General features: G+C 49.1%; 1 protein-coding gene across 12 annotated transcripts in view; it reads left to right on the forward strand.

Annotated features, from left to right (window-relative positions):
* UBR4 (ubiquitin protein ligase E3 component n-recognin 4) overlaps positions 1–17,684 on the forward strand; it is a 130,593-nt gene that overhangs the window by 95,966 nt on the left and 16,943 nt on the right. For 10 of the 12 annotated variants that reach the window (XM_064589844.1, XM_064589835.1, XM_064589836.1 and 7 more), the window contains 16 exons: positions 2,335–2,464; positions 2,590–2,747; positions 3,458–3,567; positions 4,209–4,350; positions 4,741–4,822; positions 5,135–5,308; positions 7,020–7,141; positions 8,078–8,275; positions 9,000–9,080; positions 11,710–11,797; positions 12,520–12,647; positions 13,663–13,770; positions 14,437–14,556; positions 15,280–15,470; positions 15,913–16,086; positions 16,460–16,559. In XM_064589844.1, the coding sequence (XP_064445914.1) occupies positions 2,335–2,464; positions 2,590–2,747; positions 3,458–3,567; positions 4,209–4,350; positions 4,741–4,822; positions 5,135–5,308; positions 7,020–7,141; positions 8,078–8,275; positions 9,000–9,080; positions 11,710–11,797; positions 12,520–12,647; positions 13,663–13,770; positions 14,437–14,556; positions 15,280–15,470; positions 15,913–16,086; positions 16,460–16,559 (2,106 nt within the window). Of the gene's footprint in view, positions 1–2,334; positions 2,465–2,589; positions 2,748–3,457; positions 3,568–4,208; positions 4,351–4,740; positions 4,823–5,134; positions 5,309–7,019; positions 7,142–8,077; positions 8,276–8,999; positions 9,081–11,709; positions 11,798–12,215; positions 12,484–12,519; positions 12,648–13,662; positions 13,771–14,413; positions 14,557–15,279; positions 15,471–15,912; positions 16,087–16,459; positions 16,560–17,684 lie in introns of those variants that run through there. The other 2 variants (XM_064589845.1, XM_064589846.1) reach the window with 2 other exon arrangements.

Here is a 17,684-nt window from a genome sequence, read left to right on the forward strand (position 1 = left end):
GGAGTTGGAGAGGGAGAAGCAGGCTCCCGGCTGAGCAGGGAGCCCAATGCGGGGCTCGATCCCAGCACCCTGGGATCATGACCTGAGCCGAAGGCAGACGCTTAATGACTGAGCTACCCAGGTGCCCTAGTTTAGAAATGTTTTTAGTGTCCAGGGCAGAGTGTAATATCTAGCAGATGATAGCCACTCAGTGGATCATTAAGTGAATGAGGAAAGCCAAGTTTTTATTTTAATATAACGATAGCTGAGCCCCAGGTTCATCTGCTTGTACTGGCTTGTGGAAAACCCGGGCCGTAATTCTTCTCGGCCATGCCTGAGGCTCTCTGTCCCTTACCTCTCTGTGGTCCTTGGGCCATTTGACCCCTGCTCCATTTCCTGATGGAGTCCTTCGATAGAAACAGAGTCTTCAAAAGTGTAGGAAGGCTGCTTTCTGAGGGGTAAGCACTAGGGAAGAAGCTGGATCCTGAAGAATTGACTACATTTTCCTTGACTCCCGTCTTCCTAGATAGTCCTTAGAAAAGGCAGGGCTGAGGGAACCCATCTTCCTTCCCTTCGATGAGGTTTATTTCCCTACAGAACTCATTCTCAGCAGATAAAAATAGTCCTTGATTGAAGAGGAACCCTATCTGCACCTAACCATCACTTATTCCTGAGGCAACAGATTTGCAGAGTTGCTTACCCTCTGAGCACTGGAGCCCAGTGTCGGTGTTTGCACCGTGCTTAGTTTTAGCCTAGAGAAGGCAGAATTTCTCAAAATTTGGGCTCCCAGGTGCCTGGGTGTTCCCCAGACTATTGGGGAATCTGTGAGGTTGACGTCTGGTTCATAATCTTCCTACGACCCTGTTTGCCCCTAGCGGTCTGGCGCCGTTGGTGCTGATGTTACACAGTCACCGGTGGGTGAGGTCACTGGTGGGTGCCACCGGGGCCCCAGTGGGAAAGGTAGCGGCTCCCAGCGACCCTTAGCCGGGCTCCCCACTGCCGTGCCCTTTGTCTCAAGGGCATCCTTGAGGAAACAGCACAAGCGAATATTAGTAAATCTTGACTCTGGGGTACTCATGTTTTGAATACTCAGTGTGACTGTGGAAGAACACAGAGTGCTCCTGCTGCACGCCGAAGTGCGGTGCTCGTCTTGAAGCACGTGGGTGATTGTTTCAGATGCAGGCTGAGCCAGCTGCTTTTCTTACGGAGCCCCTGTATGCTTGGGAAAATGTGCGCCAGGCCAGTTGTGGTTATTCAGAATCGGGTGTTTGGCAGACGTTTTCTTGAAAAACGAATGAAGCGGGCCTGTCACGTCCAGAGGAATTGACCTAATTCAGTGAGCCAGTATGTCCTGAATGACCAGCACATGCTAAAGAATCATGCACGGGTAAAAGATGAGTTTTAGTGTTTAACGGACTCTGAAAAGTTTATCCATTGATTTTAGTCTCCATGTGACAGCCAATCTTTAAGAACCTGTAACTTGCTGAAAGTAATATCAAAGGAAGAAATCCGCAATTAAATGAGAAGATTACGAAAACATTCTTCTCTTTTCCAACTATGTATCTGTGTGCAGCTGGGTGTTTTTTCATGTACTTTAACCCAAACAACATCTCCCAGCAGTCTGAACACGGAAGCAGGTCGGGGAGTCTACCTGTCTTAAGGCAGTCATTAAGCAGATTTTCAAAAACCAAGTATTGCCACTCCTTTAGATGATTTTTATTTTGGAAACATAAGTGTCGTTTAGGTAAATAGTTAGTGGATTTAATTCTTTCTTTAAGATGAAATTAGTAAATATTTTAAGAATTTCTCATGCTTCATTTTTAACATGGTAAATATCGATAGAACCACACGTGCAAAAGCTGTTTAGGGTCCTCAGTAATTTCTTTAAGACTATAAAGGAGTCCTGAGGCCAAAAGGCTTGAGAACGGCTGGCTTAGAGTGCTGTGTGGGTCCCTCTGCTCCGCACGCTAGTTCTGCTCAGTAATGGCTCTTAAAATTCTGGAGACTGCTCAGGGACTCCTTGAAGATTGACGTTTAGGGAACTGTGAGTCAGGCTTGGGATAGGACCTGGTGTTTGCGGCCGAAGGATGGTCTGTAGGAAGCCAGCTACATCTTATCCTGCACAAAGCAGTGACTGTAAGTCCAGCGTGGAAATGTTGCTCTAACTAAATTGGGCCAAAATGCTTTAACAGGAACACATATTGGAACAGGAACACACATAACTGATATGAATGTTGATCCTTCTGATCTCCTTGCTTTTGCATATGTTCCTCTGGGGCGTCTGGTGCCATTGTATTGGAGCCCAGCTCAGCTGTACTCTGAAGCTCCCCACCCTGTTCGGCTTTCCCCCTGCAGGATGTCCCCGTCGAGGCCCTCACCACAGTTAAGCCGTACTGCAATGAGATCCATGCCCAGGCTCAGCTGTGGCTCAAGAGAGACCCCAAAGCATCCTACGAAGCCTGGAAGAAATGTCTTCCTATCAGAGGTGTGTTTGTCTCTTCAGGACTAGGGAAGTCTGGTCCCCTGACCCCTGTCCTGACACAGCCCTACAATCCCCCCTTTCTGTCACTTCCTTTTCCTTACGCCTTGCTGCGTCCCTATGCCTGCCAGGGATAGATGGCAATGGGAAATCCCCCAGCAAGTCAGAGCTCCGCCACCTCTATTTGACCGAGAAGTACGTGTGGAGATGGAAGCAGTTCCTGAGTCGTCGCGGGAAGAGGACCCCCCCCTTGGATCTCAAACTGGGCCATAACAACTGGCTGCGGCAAGTGAGTGAGCTCGTCCTCGGCCCTCTCCTCGCTGCCCCAACCCCCCATGCCAAGCAGCGCGTTTCTGCTCCTCCCCACGTGTCCACTCTGCTTTTGCTTCCTTTCAGACTGGAAGCAGAGGGAGGTGCTTGGTTGCAGCCAGCAGTGTGATAGACTGGTCAAGACAGGATTTTTCTGTGCCTTTCTCATCAAGCTGGTGGGCTTGCCACTCTCCTCCCTGGCCGCTTACCAGAACTAAGCCTCGGTGCCACCCCTCCCTTTTCTCCTTCTGTCATCCCTACCTCCTGCTGCCCTCTCCCTCTCTGTTCTAGCGAACCTTGTGAAGGATTAAGGTAATTCAGGGCATCCATTGATCCATTCATATATAAGACAAGAAAGACACTATTAGGTTATAAGCATTTAACATATAGTTATCCTCAGAATAGAGTTAACAGCAGTTTGTGCGAGGAAAGTACTTGCTGGCTTGTTTTCCTAGCTCAGTCATCATAGGTGCTTTCTCCAGATTGCTTGAGGGAACAACTTTCCGTGAAATAGGGGGCTCCCGGACAGCCACAGTCGCATCTGGCGTTAGCTGGTGCTTTTCACCTTTAACCTTTCCACGGAGAGGTGCCCAGAGGCCTTCTGGCAGGGTGGCGGTGGACTGTGCCCTGCTGGGGACCTGGCAAGACCAGCCGTCACCTGAGACGGGGCTTCTGGCCTGTGTCCCGCAGGTGCTCTTCACCCCGGCGACGCAGGCCGCGCGCCAGGCAGCCTGCACCATCGTGGAAGCTCTGGCCACCATTCCCAGCCGCAAGCAGCAGGTCCTTGACCTCCTTACCAGGTACTGCTCACACTCTGGGCTCGGCCTTGCCCATGTTCCTGGGGGCGGTCCGGAGGTCAGGGTGATGGAGGGCACAGCCAGGCTCCGTACCCATGCCATGCTGTGTGGAAAGCACAGAAATAGGAAAGGCGTAGAAGCTGAGTGAGTGGTCATACTGGGGGTGGTAGCAGAGCAGGGGCGCTGGCAGCTTGCGGCCGTTGAGGTCTGACGATACAGGAACGCGCAGCCTGTGCCATCTCATTTCACCCTCACGGTGGCCTGGGCTTGCCTCGGCTGGGCACTTGTCTGCTGAAGGCTGGATTCGAATCCAGGCAGTGGGGTTCCAAAGCCCAGGCCGCTGGCCACTAAACCCTGTGGTACACTTGCCTTCTCCACGAGCCGCTCGAAACCACAGTCTCGCTGCCCAGATAAGCACTGTACATTTTGGTGCTGGTTGATCCAAGTGGGTGTCACTGCATCACGCTCCTGTTGTGTGTGCCGGGTTGTCCCCACGTGTGGGGAGTTCCCAAGGGGGAAGTTTGGGGTTTTCTCAGGTGCCCAGAAGGAAGGGGGAGCCCAGGACAGCAGACGACATGAGCAGAGGGGGGCTGCTGGAGCCCCTGGAGCTGCGTTCTCATGGTGTCCTGTCTTTCTCGGGGCAGCTACTTGGACGAGCTGAGCATAGCTGGCGAGTGTGCCGCCGAGTACTTGGCTCTCTACCAAAAGCTCATCACTTCGGCCCACTGGAAAGTCTATCTGGCGGCTCGGGGAGTCCTGCCCTACGTGGGCAACCTTATCACCAAGGTAGCTGCGCCGCTCCCCCCCCCCCCCCCCCCGCTCAGGAGAGCCCTTCCCCGGTCCTGCTCTCATTACAGTCCCCTGATGTAGACTTTGTGCTACTTTTCTTTGTGGAGAAGAAATATTTGTTGAAAAAAATTGATCTTTGTGGCTCTGTGTATCATAAGGAGGTAACAACTTGCTGGGGGCATTTCGGCCATTCTGAGTCTTTAAGCCCTCCCTTAATGTCACTGGCACTGCCCTCAGCTTCTTAGGAGTTCTGCAGAGGTTTAGCTCAAGAGGTCATGGGAACAGAATGGTGACTGCAGAGCGTCTGGTTGATGTTGTGGGCTCCTGGACCGCAGCTGGAGGGGGCCAATGTCAGCAGTCACTAACTGTGCTTGTCATCCCATGTAGGAAATCGCCCGCTTGCTGGCCCTGGAGGAGGCCACCCTTAGCACTGACCTGCAGCAGGGCTACGCCCTCAAAAGTCTCACAGGTAGACATAGCTGCCGGGCCCTTCCCTTAGGTACCCTGGGTCTAGTTTGCGGGCTGACCTTGGTTCCTGGGGCGCGGAGGTTGACTGTTCCCTCTTGTGTTGACTCTGTACATATGTAAGCTCTGCGTGTCCCGTCTCGGGTGGGCTTACATTTTTGAGCCCCTGTTAGCCGGTGACCAGTTCACTTCCTTGAGCACCCGCTCTGTGCTCGGAAGTTGCTTTGGAGTTGCTCATAACCTTTGGAAGACGTGGACCTTCCTTGCCTTCGTTCTCATTCAGAGCCCTCGCAGCAGCTTTTTCCTATCCCCACAGGGCTTCTTTCCTCCTTTGTCGAGGTGGAGTCCATCAAAAGACACTTTAAGAGTCGCTTGGTAGGTACTGTGCTGAATGGGTACCTATGCTTGCGAAAGCTGGTGGTGCAGAGGACCAAGCTGATCGACGAGACCCAGGACATGCTGCTGGAGATGCTGGAGGACATGACCACAGGTAGCGCCGGCCCAGCGGCCCGGAGTGGGGGTGGCGTTCCTGCTGGAGGCTGGTGGCAGGCGTCTCTCCACGTTTGAGGAGAGAGGGAGAGAAGCTCTGGTTCTTGGAGCTGTAAAATTCCAGAGCTGGGCTCAGTCTGTTTAGACATTTTATTTATTTATTTTCTTTACTTATTTATTTATCTATTTAATTAACACTTTATTTGACGAGGGTGGGGGAGTGCACACACAAGTAGGCAGAGCAGCAGGCAGAGGCAGAGGGAGAGGGAGAGGGAGAAGCAGGCTCTCCGCTGAGCAGGGAGCCTGACGAGGGGCTCGATCTCAGGACCCTGAGATCATGACCTGAGCCGAAGGTAGATGCTTAACCCACTGAGCCACCCAGGCGTTCCTCATTTAGACATTTTATATTAAGCTTATAGAACAGAAGGAAGTATGTGTCCTCAAATTGGTATCTTTCGCTGGTTCTGGAAAATTCTCTGCCATCATTTCCTCATTTGCCTTTGCCCCAATCTCTCTGTCATCCTTGTAGAACCCACCCTCTCCTCCGTCTCTCTTTACCGCTCCGTCACGGGGCGCATCTCATCGTCTCTTTCTGCTGACTCTGGAGGGTTTCTTCAGTTCTTTCATTTAGTTCATTTTTTCTTCACTGTGTTAGCTCTTTAGTCTAACTGTTGAGTCCTTGTGGTTCTCTACAGGTTTTATAGGCTCTTGTGTTTCATTCACACTTCCCGTTTATCTTGTAGTTTGCAAGAATAGCAAACATTTCTGTGTCTGATAATTCCAAGGCTTGAAATACTTATCCATTTGATTCTGCTGTTTGTTATTCCAGCTCTTGCTTCTGGTGCCTTAAATCTTTTTGTATTTTGTGATTTTTGACTGTGAGCTCATGAACTCATGTTTCAAGGGTTTATCTGTGGAATTTTTTTTTTTTTTCAAAAAACTTATTTTTATTTTAGAGAGTGTGAGCCAGGGGGAGGGGCAGAGAGAGAAAGGCAGACTCCCTGCTGAGTGCCAGAGCCTGACATGGGGTTTGATCTCAAGACTCTGAGATCACGACCTGAGCTGAAACCAAGAGTTGGATGCTTAACCGACTGAGCCACCCAGGTGCCTCTGTGGAAATTCTTTAGAAGCCAAGCCAAATATGGGTTTCTCCAGTGAGGATTTGTGACCAAGAGTCGGACGCTCAACCGACTGAGCCACCCAGGTGCCCCACAGTTGGACCCTTTTGAAGCATATTTCTTCCTTCTCCTATGACTTAAAATTGTCTCTTTGGCTTGTAGAGGGCAGTCCACCTAATCGTTTTAAGACTGAAGCTTAAAGCTATATATGACTTCCCTTTGATTCTCCTGGAATACAATTAGGATTATTATTTGACATTTTGGAGTACCTGTTTTGGGCAAGAGGATGTGCGCTGAGTAAAGCATAGTTCCTCTCCTTAAGGAGGTGATCATTCGGAGAGGAAGCAAGAGGTGTGCACAGCTAACCGTGATGCACTGTGTTGACTTGGGTGCTGGGGCTTTCAAATGGAATGTGGTCTAAGCATCAAATCATTTAGCTTCAAGTTTCTAATTGAAATACTGATACTGCCACGTAGGGCATTTGCAAATTTACCAAGAAGGAAGAACCTGTTGGTGACTGTGCACGTAAAGTCTCATTGGGGTTTGTGTGTGTGAAGCTCTCTCCTAACTGACGTGGCCACTGATTTCTGGCAGGTACAGAATCGGAAACCAAGGCCTTCATGGCTGTGTGCATTGAGACAGCCAAGCGCTACAACCTGGATGATTACAGGACACCTGTGTTCATCTTTGAGAGGCTCTGCAGCATCATTTATCCTGTAAGCGGTGCTTCTTCCTGTGCCTCCCAGGGTGTGTGCGTGTGTCATTCTGCTAGGAAGCCTCTCAGTCATGGGCGGTCGGACCAGCTGTGGGTCATTTGGTCAACATTTTAGAAAGCTCCACTGACAAACACAGAGTCAGTCTCCTAGTTTTCTGACTCCTAATGATGGGAAATCTGATGACCTTTCTTGGTCTTACTTCCTAGATTTAAGGTCTAGGTCAGTCTTAAAAATGGGGTCTAATTTCCCATTGCTAAGATCCTGTTGCTTTACCCATTCAGTATGCTATGAAAGAAGCAATATGGAGCTAGAGTGAGAAGAAATGCTCACTCTCTTCCTTCTTCCCCTGCCTGTGTTTGGTGCGTGCACACGTGTGTGTGTGTGTGTGCGCGCGCGTGCGCGTGCACGCATTTCCCTTGCCTAGCTATCCGAGAGCATGGTGTGGCCCAAAGATGAAAGCTGAAAAACACTAGCGTCATCAGTTAATGATGAGGGCCTTTGGGGTTAGGCGCATCTGAGCATTATGTGATAGAGGGACCCTCCTCTCAACGTAGGAGTCATTAGTGCCAGAGTCGTCCGGCCGCAGATGGGTTATCATCACTTGAGGTGAGCGGGAGGAAAGCCCCCCCTCCCCTTGGTTCAGTAACATGGCTTTGTTACGTTGCCCACGTGCTGACTGTGGTAGGCTTTCTCCTACTCCACCCTTGAGTTTCAGAGGAGATGCTTGATACTGAAGGCTGTTTGAAGTGTATTTGGAATCAGCCCTGAATTTCCTTTCGTTTATATCTTAAAATGTATAAGAGGCTGGATGAGTGTATGTTTCTCTCAGTGTCCATGGAACAAAGTAGGATGGTCTAAATCTGAAAGGCCTCTGCCGTCCCTCTCTGGTGTCTTTAATGCCATTCCTGCCGGTGCGTCGTTCTTTCTGTCCTTTAGGAGGAGAATGAAGTCACTGAATTCTTTGTGACCCTGGAGAAGGACCCGCAACAAGAAGACTTCTTACAGGGCAGGATGCCCGGGAACCCATATAGCAGCAATGAGCCAGGCATTGGGCCACTTATGAGGGATATAAAGAACAAGATTTGCCAGGACTGTGACTTGGTGGCTCTCCTGGAGGATGACAGCGGGATGGAGGTAACAAGCATAGGACATTGCCACCGTGGTTAAGAACTCGGGCTGGGGTCACATCCACGCTCCTCCCTGCTTAGTAGCCAGTTAACCTTGGGCAGGTAGTTTGTTTCAGCTTCATCCTCTATAAATGGGGCCAGTGGTTCCCACCCATGTACCTTACCTGGTGTTAAGGTTAATTACCTGTAAAGGGCTCTGCCCAGTGCCTGGCATGCGGTAAGCAAATGGTTAGTGGCTATTGCTTGTCACGGAGTAGTTTATTGTTCTTATTGCTCTGACAGAGACTTCCCAGGGATTCCAAGTTAATTAAGCTCCCAAAAACTGGCACAGTGGCCCCTGTGCAGATTCTGGCCCTGTATCTAGTACCTTGTGGCAGACGACCTCCAGGGTCTGGCCTTATCATCTAGGGGTGGGAAAGCGTGTTGGGGGAAATAGAGAAAATGGTTTTTCTGGCAGAGCCTGAGAGGGACTCTGGGTAGGAGAAGGTCCTCAGCAGCAGTTTCTAACGTGGAGTCCGTGGTTTGGGTTAAGGGTGCATGTGGCCTCTGAAATTGTGTCCCAGATTCTGTGTGTTGTGCACACACGTGCAGTTTTTAGAGACGGGGAGGCGATGGGCCCAGAACACAAAAATGATGAGTTATGAACCACTGCTATGAAGTGCCCTTTGATCTTGAAATGTCCTTGCCTTATAATTACTTGCAATAACAGCCTCATTTCCTCTGCTGTTCAGCTTCTAGTGAACAATAAGATCATTAGTTTGGATCTTCCTGTGGCTGAGGTTTACAAGAAGGTCTGGTGTACCACGAATGAGGTATGTGCTTGTTTCCTTGCTTGGAGATGGGGTTGTACTTTTCTGACTTAGGCGGACTTGTACCGGGAGGAGCCGTTGTTAATCGTCACTACCCAGTTGGTAACCGTGCTTGTGCAGCCGGGCTTCCCTGTTTGTGGTTGTGGAGCAAACCGGTGGTCTTGTCCTCCTTTTGAGGTGTCTGGCCAGAGGTGGAAGAGCTTCAGGGGAGGATGAGCATTTCGGGCTGTGTGCAGCCGGGCCGGGCGGTGTCGGAGGAAGAAGCACGTGATGGGGGGTGCTTGTTGCCTCGTGCCATTTATACACGGGCATCTCTTGGCCGAGATGAGCTCTCTGCTTTTTAGGGGCCTGCTCACTTAGAACATTTTCCAGTGCTGGTGTCAAGGAGTGAGCATGGTTCCTGTGTGACTAGCTGCGGAATTGAGATGTAAACAGGCAGTTCTTGACGGGGGGAGAGGGAAGTGAAGGAAACCTGGCCCTCTGGTCCTTTGGCCCCCTCAGTACTGTTTGACCTCTCCTAAGGGTCTCAGATATTCTGCTTCCCCTCTCCCTCCTCTTTCCCTCCCCTCGCTCCCCTGTTCCTTCCTTTCCTCCTCCTCCGTTTCCTTCCCTTCCTTCCCTTTTCTTTGCATCCCTTTGTTGGGGAATTTTTAGTCAGTGAGTCAAACAAATAACTGAAGAATGGCGAGCCAGCGTGCCCTTGAAAGCACGGTAAACTTTTCTGATTTAGTCCCACATATTTCTCGAGAGTTTGAGACACTAAATTGGTCGTGTCTGCTAGTATGTTTTGGCCTTCAGTCTGTCACATATTTTTGCTTGTCTCCTTTCTGTTCTCCCGCTGTGCTGGGAATCCTGGTCAGTGGGTACTGTCAGCGGCAGAGGTCCGCACAGAAGATTGCCCCATCCAGTGATCTTGTCATTGACACTTGAGCATCAAAACAGATGGTACAGATTTGATCCCTGGCACACAAAAAATAAAGACCAAGCTTGTATGGCTGTCCTTAGAAATGGTGGTATGGAACCCAAAGAGCATCCATGGGCAGCTCCCCTTTTGTACTACAAGGCAAGGAAGAAGTTGAGGGTCACCGCCGTTCACATTAGCACTCAGTCCACTGAAGGGTTCTTCTGGCAAAGTCCAGAGTTTGTGGAACCTTTTTATCAGGGCCTTCATCAACTTGCCTTTTTACTCCACCCCTCTGTTTCCATGATAAACAGCCTGTCTCCTTAGCTGCTGACTAGAGCTTGTTCTGTTTTCTTTTTCTTTTTTAAGATTTTATTTGAGAGAGAGTGAGAGCAAGGGAGAGAGCGCACGAGCAGGGGGAGGGGCAGAAGAGAATCTCAACCAGATTCCACGCAGAGCACAGAGCCTGACACGGGACTCTGTCTCACGACCCTGAGACCATGACCGGAGTTGAAATCAAGAGTCAGACATTTAACCGACTAGCCACCCAGGCGCCCTGAGCCTATTCTGTTTTCTGTGTCTCTTTTTCTGCCCTTGTTGTCCAGCTGTTTTTTCTCTAAGTTCCCATTGGGCTCTGATAGCTGGGAATATACTTCTGCAAGCGGCCTTTCTGACAGGTTCTCTCCCAGGACGGTTTCCTCTCCTGAAGCTGAGCGTGGGCTTAGAGGCAGTCAACTTGAATTAATGTGGTACCTGCTCTTCAACTTTATTTCATACAGGGTGACTTCAGACCCCTGTTTCTTAATTCCAAAATAAGAATAATGTGGATGGGAGAGTGCTTAACTTAGTGCCCGGTGTATAAGTGACCTGTCACCATCCTCCAGTCTAGTAAAGTTTACAAAAGACTTCTTTCTAATCATTCCATCAAGTTAGAGGTTTTAACTTGAGTAATTTTGGAAGAACCCTTTCCTTGTTACGTGATTATGTGAAGACCTCAGGATTGGATTATGCTCTTGCTTTTGATTCCTGAGTCTTGAATCAAAGCTCTTTGATCTGATTGATCTTGCTTGTCCTGATTCTTTGGGAAGTGGTCCCCGTTGGTTAGAATTTGTGCTCCTGAAGGAGGCACAGGCTTGGGATTAGACTGTGCTTATCATTGGATAACTCTGAAAAAGCTGTTTAACCTAGTGTAAGAGGATGATGTGAAGTGCTCCATTAGCATAGAACTTAGCACAAAGTTAAACACTCAATACATAGTAGTGATTATTGTTGTTACGTATAGTTTTAATGAAATTAAATGAGAATGTGTTTTTTTTTTTTTAAGATTTATTTATTTGAGAGAGCGAGAATGAGAGAGAGAGAGAGAGTACATGAGAGGGGGGAGGGTTAGAGGGAGAAGCAGGCTCCTCGCCGAGCAGGGAGCCCGATGCGGGACTCGATCCAGGGACTCCAGGATCATGACCTGAGCCGAAGGCAGTCGCTCAACCAACTGAGCCACTCAGGCGCCCCTAAATGAGAATGTGTTTATAAAATGGTTCATACCCACTCTTGGCCTGTAGTAGACACTGCATAAAATTAGCTTCCTTTACCCTACGTGAGTTGCAGTATGCTTGGATTCTAGATGTTGTGGGTAAGACCTTGTAGAGAAATAGAAGAACAAGGCCAGGTGTTGAGTCCTTTGCATTTTCTGGGCCTGTTTACAAGCACCTTTGTCTACCTGCCTCTGCTCAGGGAGAGCCCATGAGGATTGTTTACCGCATGCGCGGGCTGTTGGGCGATGCCACCGAGGAGTTTATCGAGTCCCTGGACTCCACCACAGGTAGGCCCTCCCCACAGACACTGCTGCACATTGGGTGGGGGGTCTGGGGCCAGTGAGTGGTTCACATCCTGGGATTTAGGGGTATTCTGAACACACACTGTTCTGTAGCTCTGATTGGAATTGACGGGAGATTACTTCTCCAACTGAGGAAAAGTACAGGCATCTATGGCCTGATTCAGACCCCTCAGGAGTTAAAAGAACAACAATTACAAACTTGGGGAATAAAGTGCAGTTAGCAACAAACTTGAGTTCAGATTTATTTTTAGCTTAGGTTTTTGGGGGGTTTTTTTTTTTTGCTTTTTTTTTTTTTGTGGTGGTGGTGCTTGTATTTTCATATATTTGAATAAATAATTGTAATTGGCTTTAGTCTTGTAGTTTATTTATTCTTTTTTAAAGATTTTATTTATTTATTTGACAGAGAGACACACAGCGAGAGAGGGAACACAAGCAAGGGGAGTGGGAGAGGGAGAAGCAGGCTTCCCGCTGAGTGGGGAGCTCAGGACCCTGGGATCGTGACCTGAGCCGAAGGCAGACGCTCAACGACTGAGCCACCCAGGCGCCCCCAGTCTCATAGTTTAATATCCAGTATTGATCCCTTCTATTGCTATGCTTTGTTGGAGATAAGAAAGAGGAAACTAGTGGTCAGCCCGGAAAAGGATTATCTGTTTTATTTCCATCCTTCCCTTCCCTGCCATTTCTGTGTGGCTTCCCTCCTCCCTCAGATGAAGAAGAAGATGAAGAGGAAGTGTATAAGATGGCTGGTGTGATGGCCCAGTGTGGGGGCCTGGAGTGCATGCTCAACAGACTGGCCGGGATCAGAGATTTCAAGCAGGGACGCCACCTTCTCACCGTGAGTTGGGGGCAACAAGGAGGGAGCAGCCCTCTGCTTTGAGAGTGGCCCCTGTGGAGAGAAGCTTGTGGCCACTGTGCCACGTAAGCCTAAGAGGGTGGCATGATGCCACAGGCCAGGGCAAGGCAGCCCTGGGCCTGGCAGCCTTCCGAGCCCTCTGTCCCTTAGGATGCCCCCCCCTTGGCCCCTCCCCACCAGAGCCAGTGCGCTGGCAGCCTTCGGCCACGTCTCTCCAGCCACCTGTGGGGCCAGTGCCTGCCTGTCTGCCCGCAAAACTGCACTTGAGTCCATATTAACTACTGTTGCTTTTTAAACTGATTTTCTAAGTAGTTCTTTTATTTATTTGGTAGGATCTTGTTTGGGTCTTCATCCATCTATCTCCTAAGGAGTAGAGGATCCCAAAGACACCATAAATATTACACTGTTACTTTCAGCTCCAGAAGATATGAGAACATGTGTTATTGTAATCGTGTTCTAAATGACCATGTGAAGAATTAAAAAAAAAAAAGCGTTAAAAGAATTACAATCTGAAAATGTAAAAAGAAAAAAACAAACCCATGTTTTGATAAAGGAAAAGTGTTACTTGAAAAATAAATAAATAAATAAATAAATAACTGACTTACATGGTTCTGAGCTCCCACAGGCCATGAGCCTTGGAATCTTTCTGTTCACTATTAGAGTTTGAGTTAGTACTGGAATTTCCCTGGTACAACAGATTGTCACCTGTTCCACTAGGAATTGGTGTCATTGCCATAGTTTTAGAGATGGTAGAGATATGCCAAGCCCACGTAGGCTATTGCCAGAGAATGTTGCTCTTTAAAATGCCAGTCTGGCCTGAGATCCTTCCCACCTTACCATGTCCCCTCCAGAAACACTTTTCCTTTCTTTTCTCTGCACTTTGGGAAGAGTACCTACTGATTGTACGTGACCCCTCTCAGATGTTTCTTTCTTGCTTGTCCCCACGTTTTATACTCTTAAGATGGCCTCTTGGGTTTTGACCGACTTTTCTTGGCAGGTGCTCCTGAAATTGTTCAGTTACTGCGTGAAGGTGAAAGTCAACCGACAGCAGCTGGTCAAGCTGGAAATGAACACCTTGAATGTCATGCTGGGGACCCTAAACCTGGTAAGGAGTATGGGCTGCAGATGATAGAGTGAGCCTCAGAAGTCCTGGGTAGGGGGAGGGACATCTCAGCTCTGGGCTCAGATGAAATGGGTTTGTGGCCTTTTCAAAGCTTTTATCTCTGTCTGGCTCACTGGCCCCAAGGCATGGATCATTTAAATGGTCTCTTTTCCTGCTGGCTCACCTCTGTGCTACTGCCAGGACATGCAGGAGCTTTCCCGGTCCCTTTCCTGAATTCTGATCAGAGATAAGAGGAAGTTAGTCTGTGAAATAGTCCAGACTGCACAGTGTTGGAGAAGTAATGCCAGTGTCCTCAGGGCGATCAAGATAGAGATCTGGAACTGCATGATTTCATTGTTTGCAGAAGTCCACACACTTGTCTCTCCACACACACACACACACACAGCACGATTTCGTTGTCTGCAGAAGTCCACGCACTTGTCTCTCTCTACACACACACATCACACACGCGCACGCACACATGCGCGAACACACGTCACACACAAACGCGCGCACACACGTCACACGCACACGTCACACGCGCGCGCGCACACATACCCACACACGTCTCTGGCAGTAAGGCCATGAAGGACATTGGTGAGGAACAGATCCCATCAGCAATGAGTGGTTGTGGTCTTCTTCCCAGAGTAACTGGGTCTCCTCCGACAGGCCCTGGTGGCTGAGCAAGAAAGCAAGGACAGTGGTGGTGCAGCTGTGGCCGAGCAGGTGCTTAGCATCATGGAGATCATTCTGGATGAATCCAACGCTGAGCCCCTGAATGAGGACAAGGTGCGTGGGGCCAGTCTGTCCATCTACAGACACCGGGAGCACATACTGTGTCTTGTTTGTGTGTCCAGATGTGTCCACCAAGAATGATTGAACATGTTTTGGTCATAGAAATGACAAAGCTCAGCTAATGGTGACATGACGGCATTGAAGCCCGAAGTCTGTGGATTCGGAGGAAACGAAGCTGCTGAGGATATTCTTTCACTCACACGCTGCTCATTAATGGAATGCTGGCATGTTCCAGCTGATAGGCAGGGCCTTAGCCCAGCCCCTCATTGTCCACTTGAGGGAACTCCAAGCCCAGAGAAGTAAAGGCAGCTGTTCAGTGTTCCGTAGTTGGCTGCTGGCAGAATCAGGCCGAGAACCTGGGTCTCCAACTCCCTGGTTCAGTTTCTCTCCACTGATTGCACCCTTGCCGCCTCCTGTCCCTCTTGGTACTCAATGTTTTGGCTAGAGGTGTGACCAAGTATCAGGCAGCCTGTGTTCTCTTCAGGGAGGGGAGTTTGTGTTAACATTTTAACTACCTGACGCTATGAACAGAGTAACACAGAAACTTAGAAACTAGTATCAAGTGGAACTCACACTGTTCATTATTCTGCAGGAAGTGCTAAGACAGTTTTTCTAGGGCTGCTTCTGATGGAAGTGGGTGACATCTGGGGTTCAGATACCGGCTGACCAAAGTCCTGACCCTGTTACTGAGCCTTCTGTCCTCTTTTTCTACTGCAGGGCAACCTCCTCCTGACGGGTGACAAAGATCAGCTTGTGATGCTCTTGGACCAGATTAACAGCACCTTTGTTCGCTCCAACCCTAGCGTGCTCCAGGGCCTGCTGCGCATCATCCCGTACCTTTCCTTTGGCGAGGTGGAGAAAATGCAGATCTTGGTGGAGCGGTTCAAGCCATACTGTAACTTTGACAAGTATGTGCTTAGATTTTAGATGGCTATGTGAGGGTCCTCACCAATACTCTGAGCTAGTTCTGTGAGACTTAGGGGAACAACCACAATTTCTGTTAAATTTTCGTATATGTGTCTGGCCTTTAAGGGGTTCATTGTAAGTGGGGAGTCAGTATGCTGTGTTACATTGGCTCGGCAGGGGGAGTGAAGGGGCTGGTGAGATGGGACAGGGGCATGACAAGATGGAGAGAGTCAAGTGTGAAAAGCATGAAAACGTGAGAGAATGTTGAGAGTTTGGGGGACGTAGCAGGTAAGGAGGAATGGCAGGAACCAGATCAGCAGGCTCGTGTCATGCCAAGAAGTCTAGACTTGATCTTGTAGACTGTTGAAGATCGTTAACCGAGAGAACAACGTGATACATGTGTGTCCTCTCCTTCACACCCTGGGGCTCTGCTCTCTGCTGCAGGTATGATGAAGACCACAGCGGCGATGATAAGGTCTTCCTGGACTGCTTCTGTAAGATCGCAGCCGGCATCAAGAACAGCAGCAATGGGCATCAGCTAAAGGATCTGATTCTCCAGAAGGGAATCACCCAGAGTGCGCTGGACTATATGAAAAAGCACATTCCCAGCGCCAAGAAGTAAGAAACAGTTGTGTTGGGGCGGCTGCTTTTCTTCCCTCTTCTGGTTCCTTTTCTCCTTCATTGCTGTGGCCTAAAGCTTCACGTAGTCCCGTTTGGCCCTCCTTAGTGTCTTCCTCCCCTTCCGGAAACTATCAAGGTGACGACGCAGCCACCGCAGAGCCCTTTGGGGCTGGGAATGGGAGGCAGCTTGTTGGTTTCTGTTCAGAATACTCACTTCTGTCTGGCTGCCTAGCTGAGCTAGGTGATGCTTTGTGATTCTTGATGGCTCTCTTGAAGGGTCATGTTTAAACAAGCCAGAATAGAATCAACAGCTGGTTTCTAGATAGGCTTTGCTCCTCTGGCCTGCTAATCAGCTTCTTTTGCTTTGCAGTCTGGATGCTGACATCTGGAAAAAGTTCTTATCTCGCCCAGCCCTGCCATTTATCTTGAGGCTTCTTCGGGGGCTGGCCGTCCAGCACCCTGCCACCCAGGTGAGTGAATAGCCAGCATGCCTATGGACCTTACTCTGGAAGCAGGACATGTATGGTGAAGGAACCACATGCTCTAGTCTGCCGTGGCTGAATGAAGAGAACCAACTTAGTTAGCCTCAGGATGTGACTTCCACTAGCATGTAAGACCTCTGGAGTAGAGGGCACTCTCAGAGGTCATGTGGTTCAGCTCTGTGTGGAGAGGAGTAAGTATAGTGACTGACTTCCTCCCGCGACGCATTCTTACATGGGGCTTTATTATCTCGTGGGTCTTCTGAGCAGCAATTGAACTGAAGGTATGGCTGGCCAGAGTGTAAAACAATTTTGATTTCTGGTTGTCGTCGTTGGGGTCATTTGGGACATTAATAGTACCATCACCACCATTTCTTGCTCTGCTTTAGGCAGCTGGAAACTTTGTCCTCACAGAGACCCACCATTTCATTCTGCTGCTCATCCCTGATCTGGAGTATCTGGTACCCCTCACAAATCCTCACTGGCCCAGACAGGTGGCCAGGCTGGAGTTTTTCTAAATTAAACTTTTCACTTTGAGATAATTGTAGGTTTACCTGTACTTGTTAAGGAGAAATCTCATGTACCCATTTCTCGACGGTAACATCATACGAAACCACGTACAGTATCATAGTTGGGATATGGACACTGATATAGTCAGGATTCATGACAGTTTTGTCATCACAGAGATCCCCCTTGTTCCCTTGTATACTCTCATCCGCCCTGGCACTAACCCCTGGCAACCCCTGATCTGCTCTCCGTGGCTATAATATTGTCACTTCAAGAATGTTACATGTGGCATCAGAGAGCATGTAGCCTTTTGGGTTGGCTTTTTTCACTCAGCAGCATTTTCTGGGGATTCATCCAGGTTGTGTATATTGGTAGTCTGTTCCTTTTTATTGCTCACTAGTGTTCCATAGTGTGGGTTCCCAGGCTACCTCGCCATTCTCCCGTTAACACCTGGAATGTTTCCAGTTTTTGGATGTTACAAATGAAACTGCCATAAACATTCACGTGCAGTTGTTTTGTGTATGTGTAGAAATCTTCATTTCTCTGGGATAAATGCCTAGGCATGGAGTTGCTGGGTTATACAGTAGTGGTGGATTTAGTTTTATTAGA

The sequence above is a fragment of the Mirounga angustirostris genome, unplaced genomic scaffold (assembly GCF_029215605.1).
Source record: "Mirounga angustirostris isolate CCGP_5_RB_7025 unplaced genomic scaffold, mMirAng1.0.hap1 SCAF_4, whole genome shotgun sequence".
NCBI lineage: Eukaryota > Metazoa > Chordata > Mammalia > Carnivora > Phocidae > Mirounga > Mirounga angustirostris.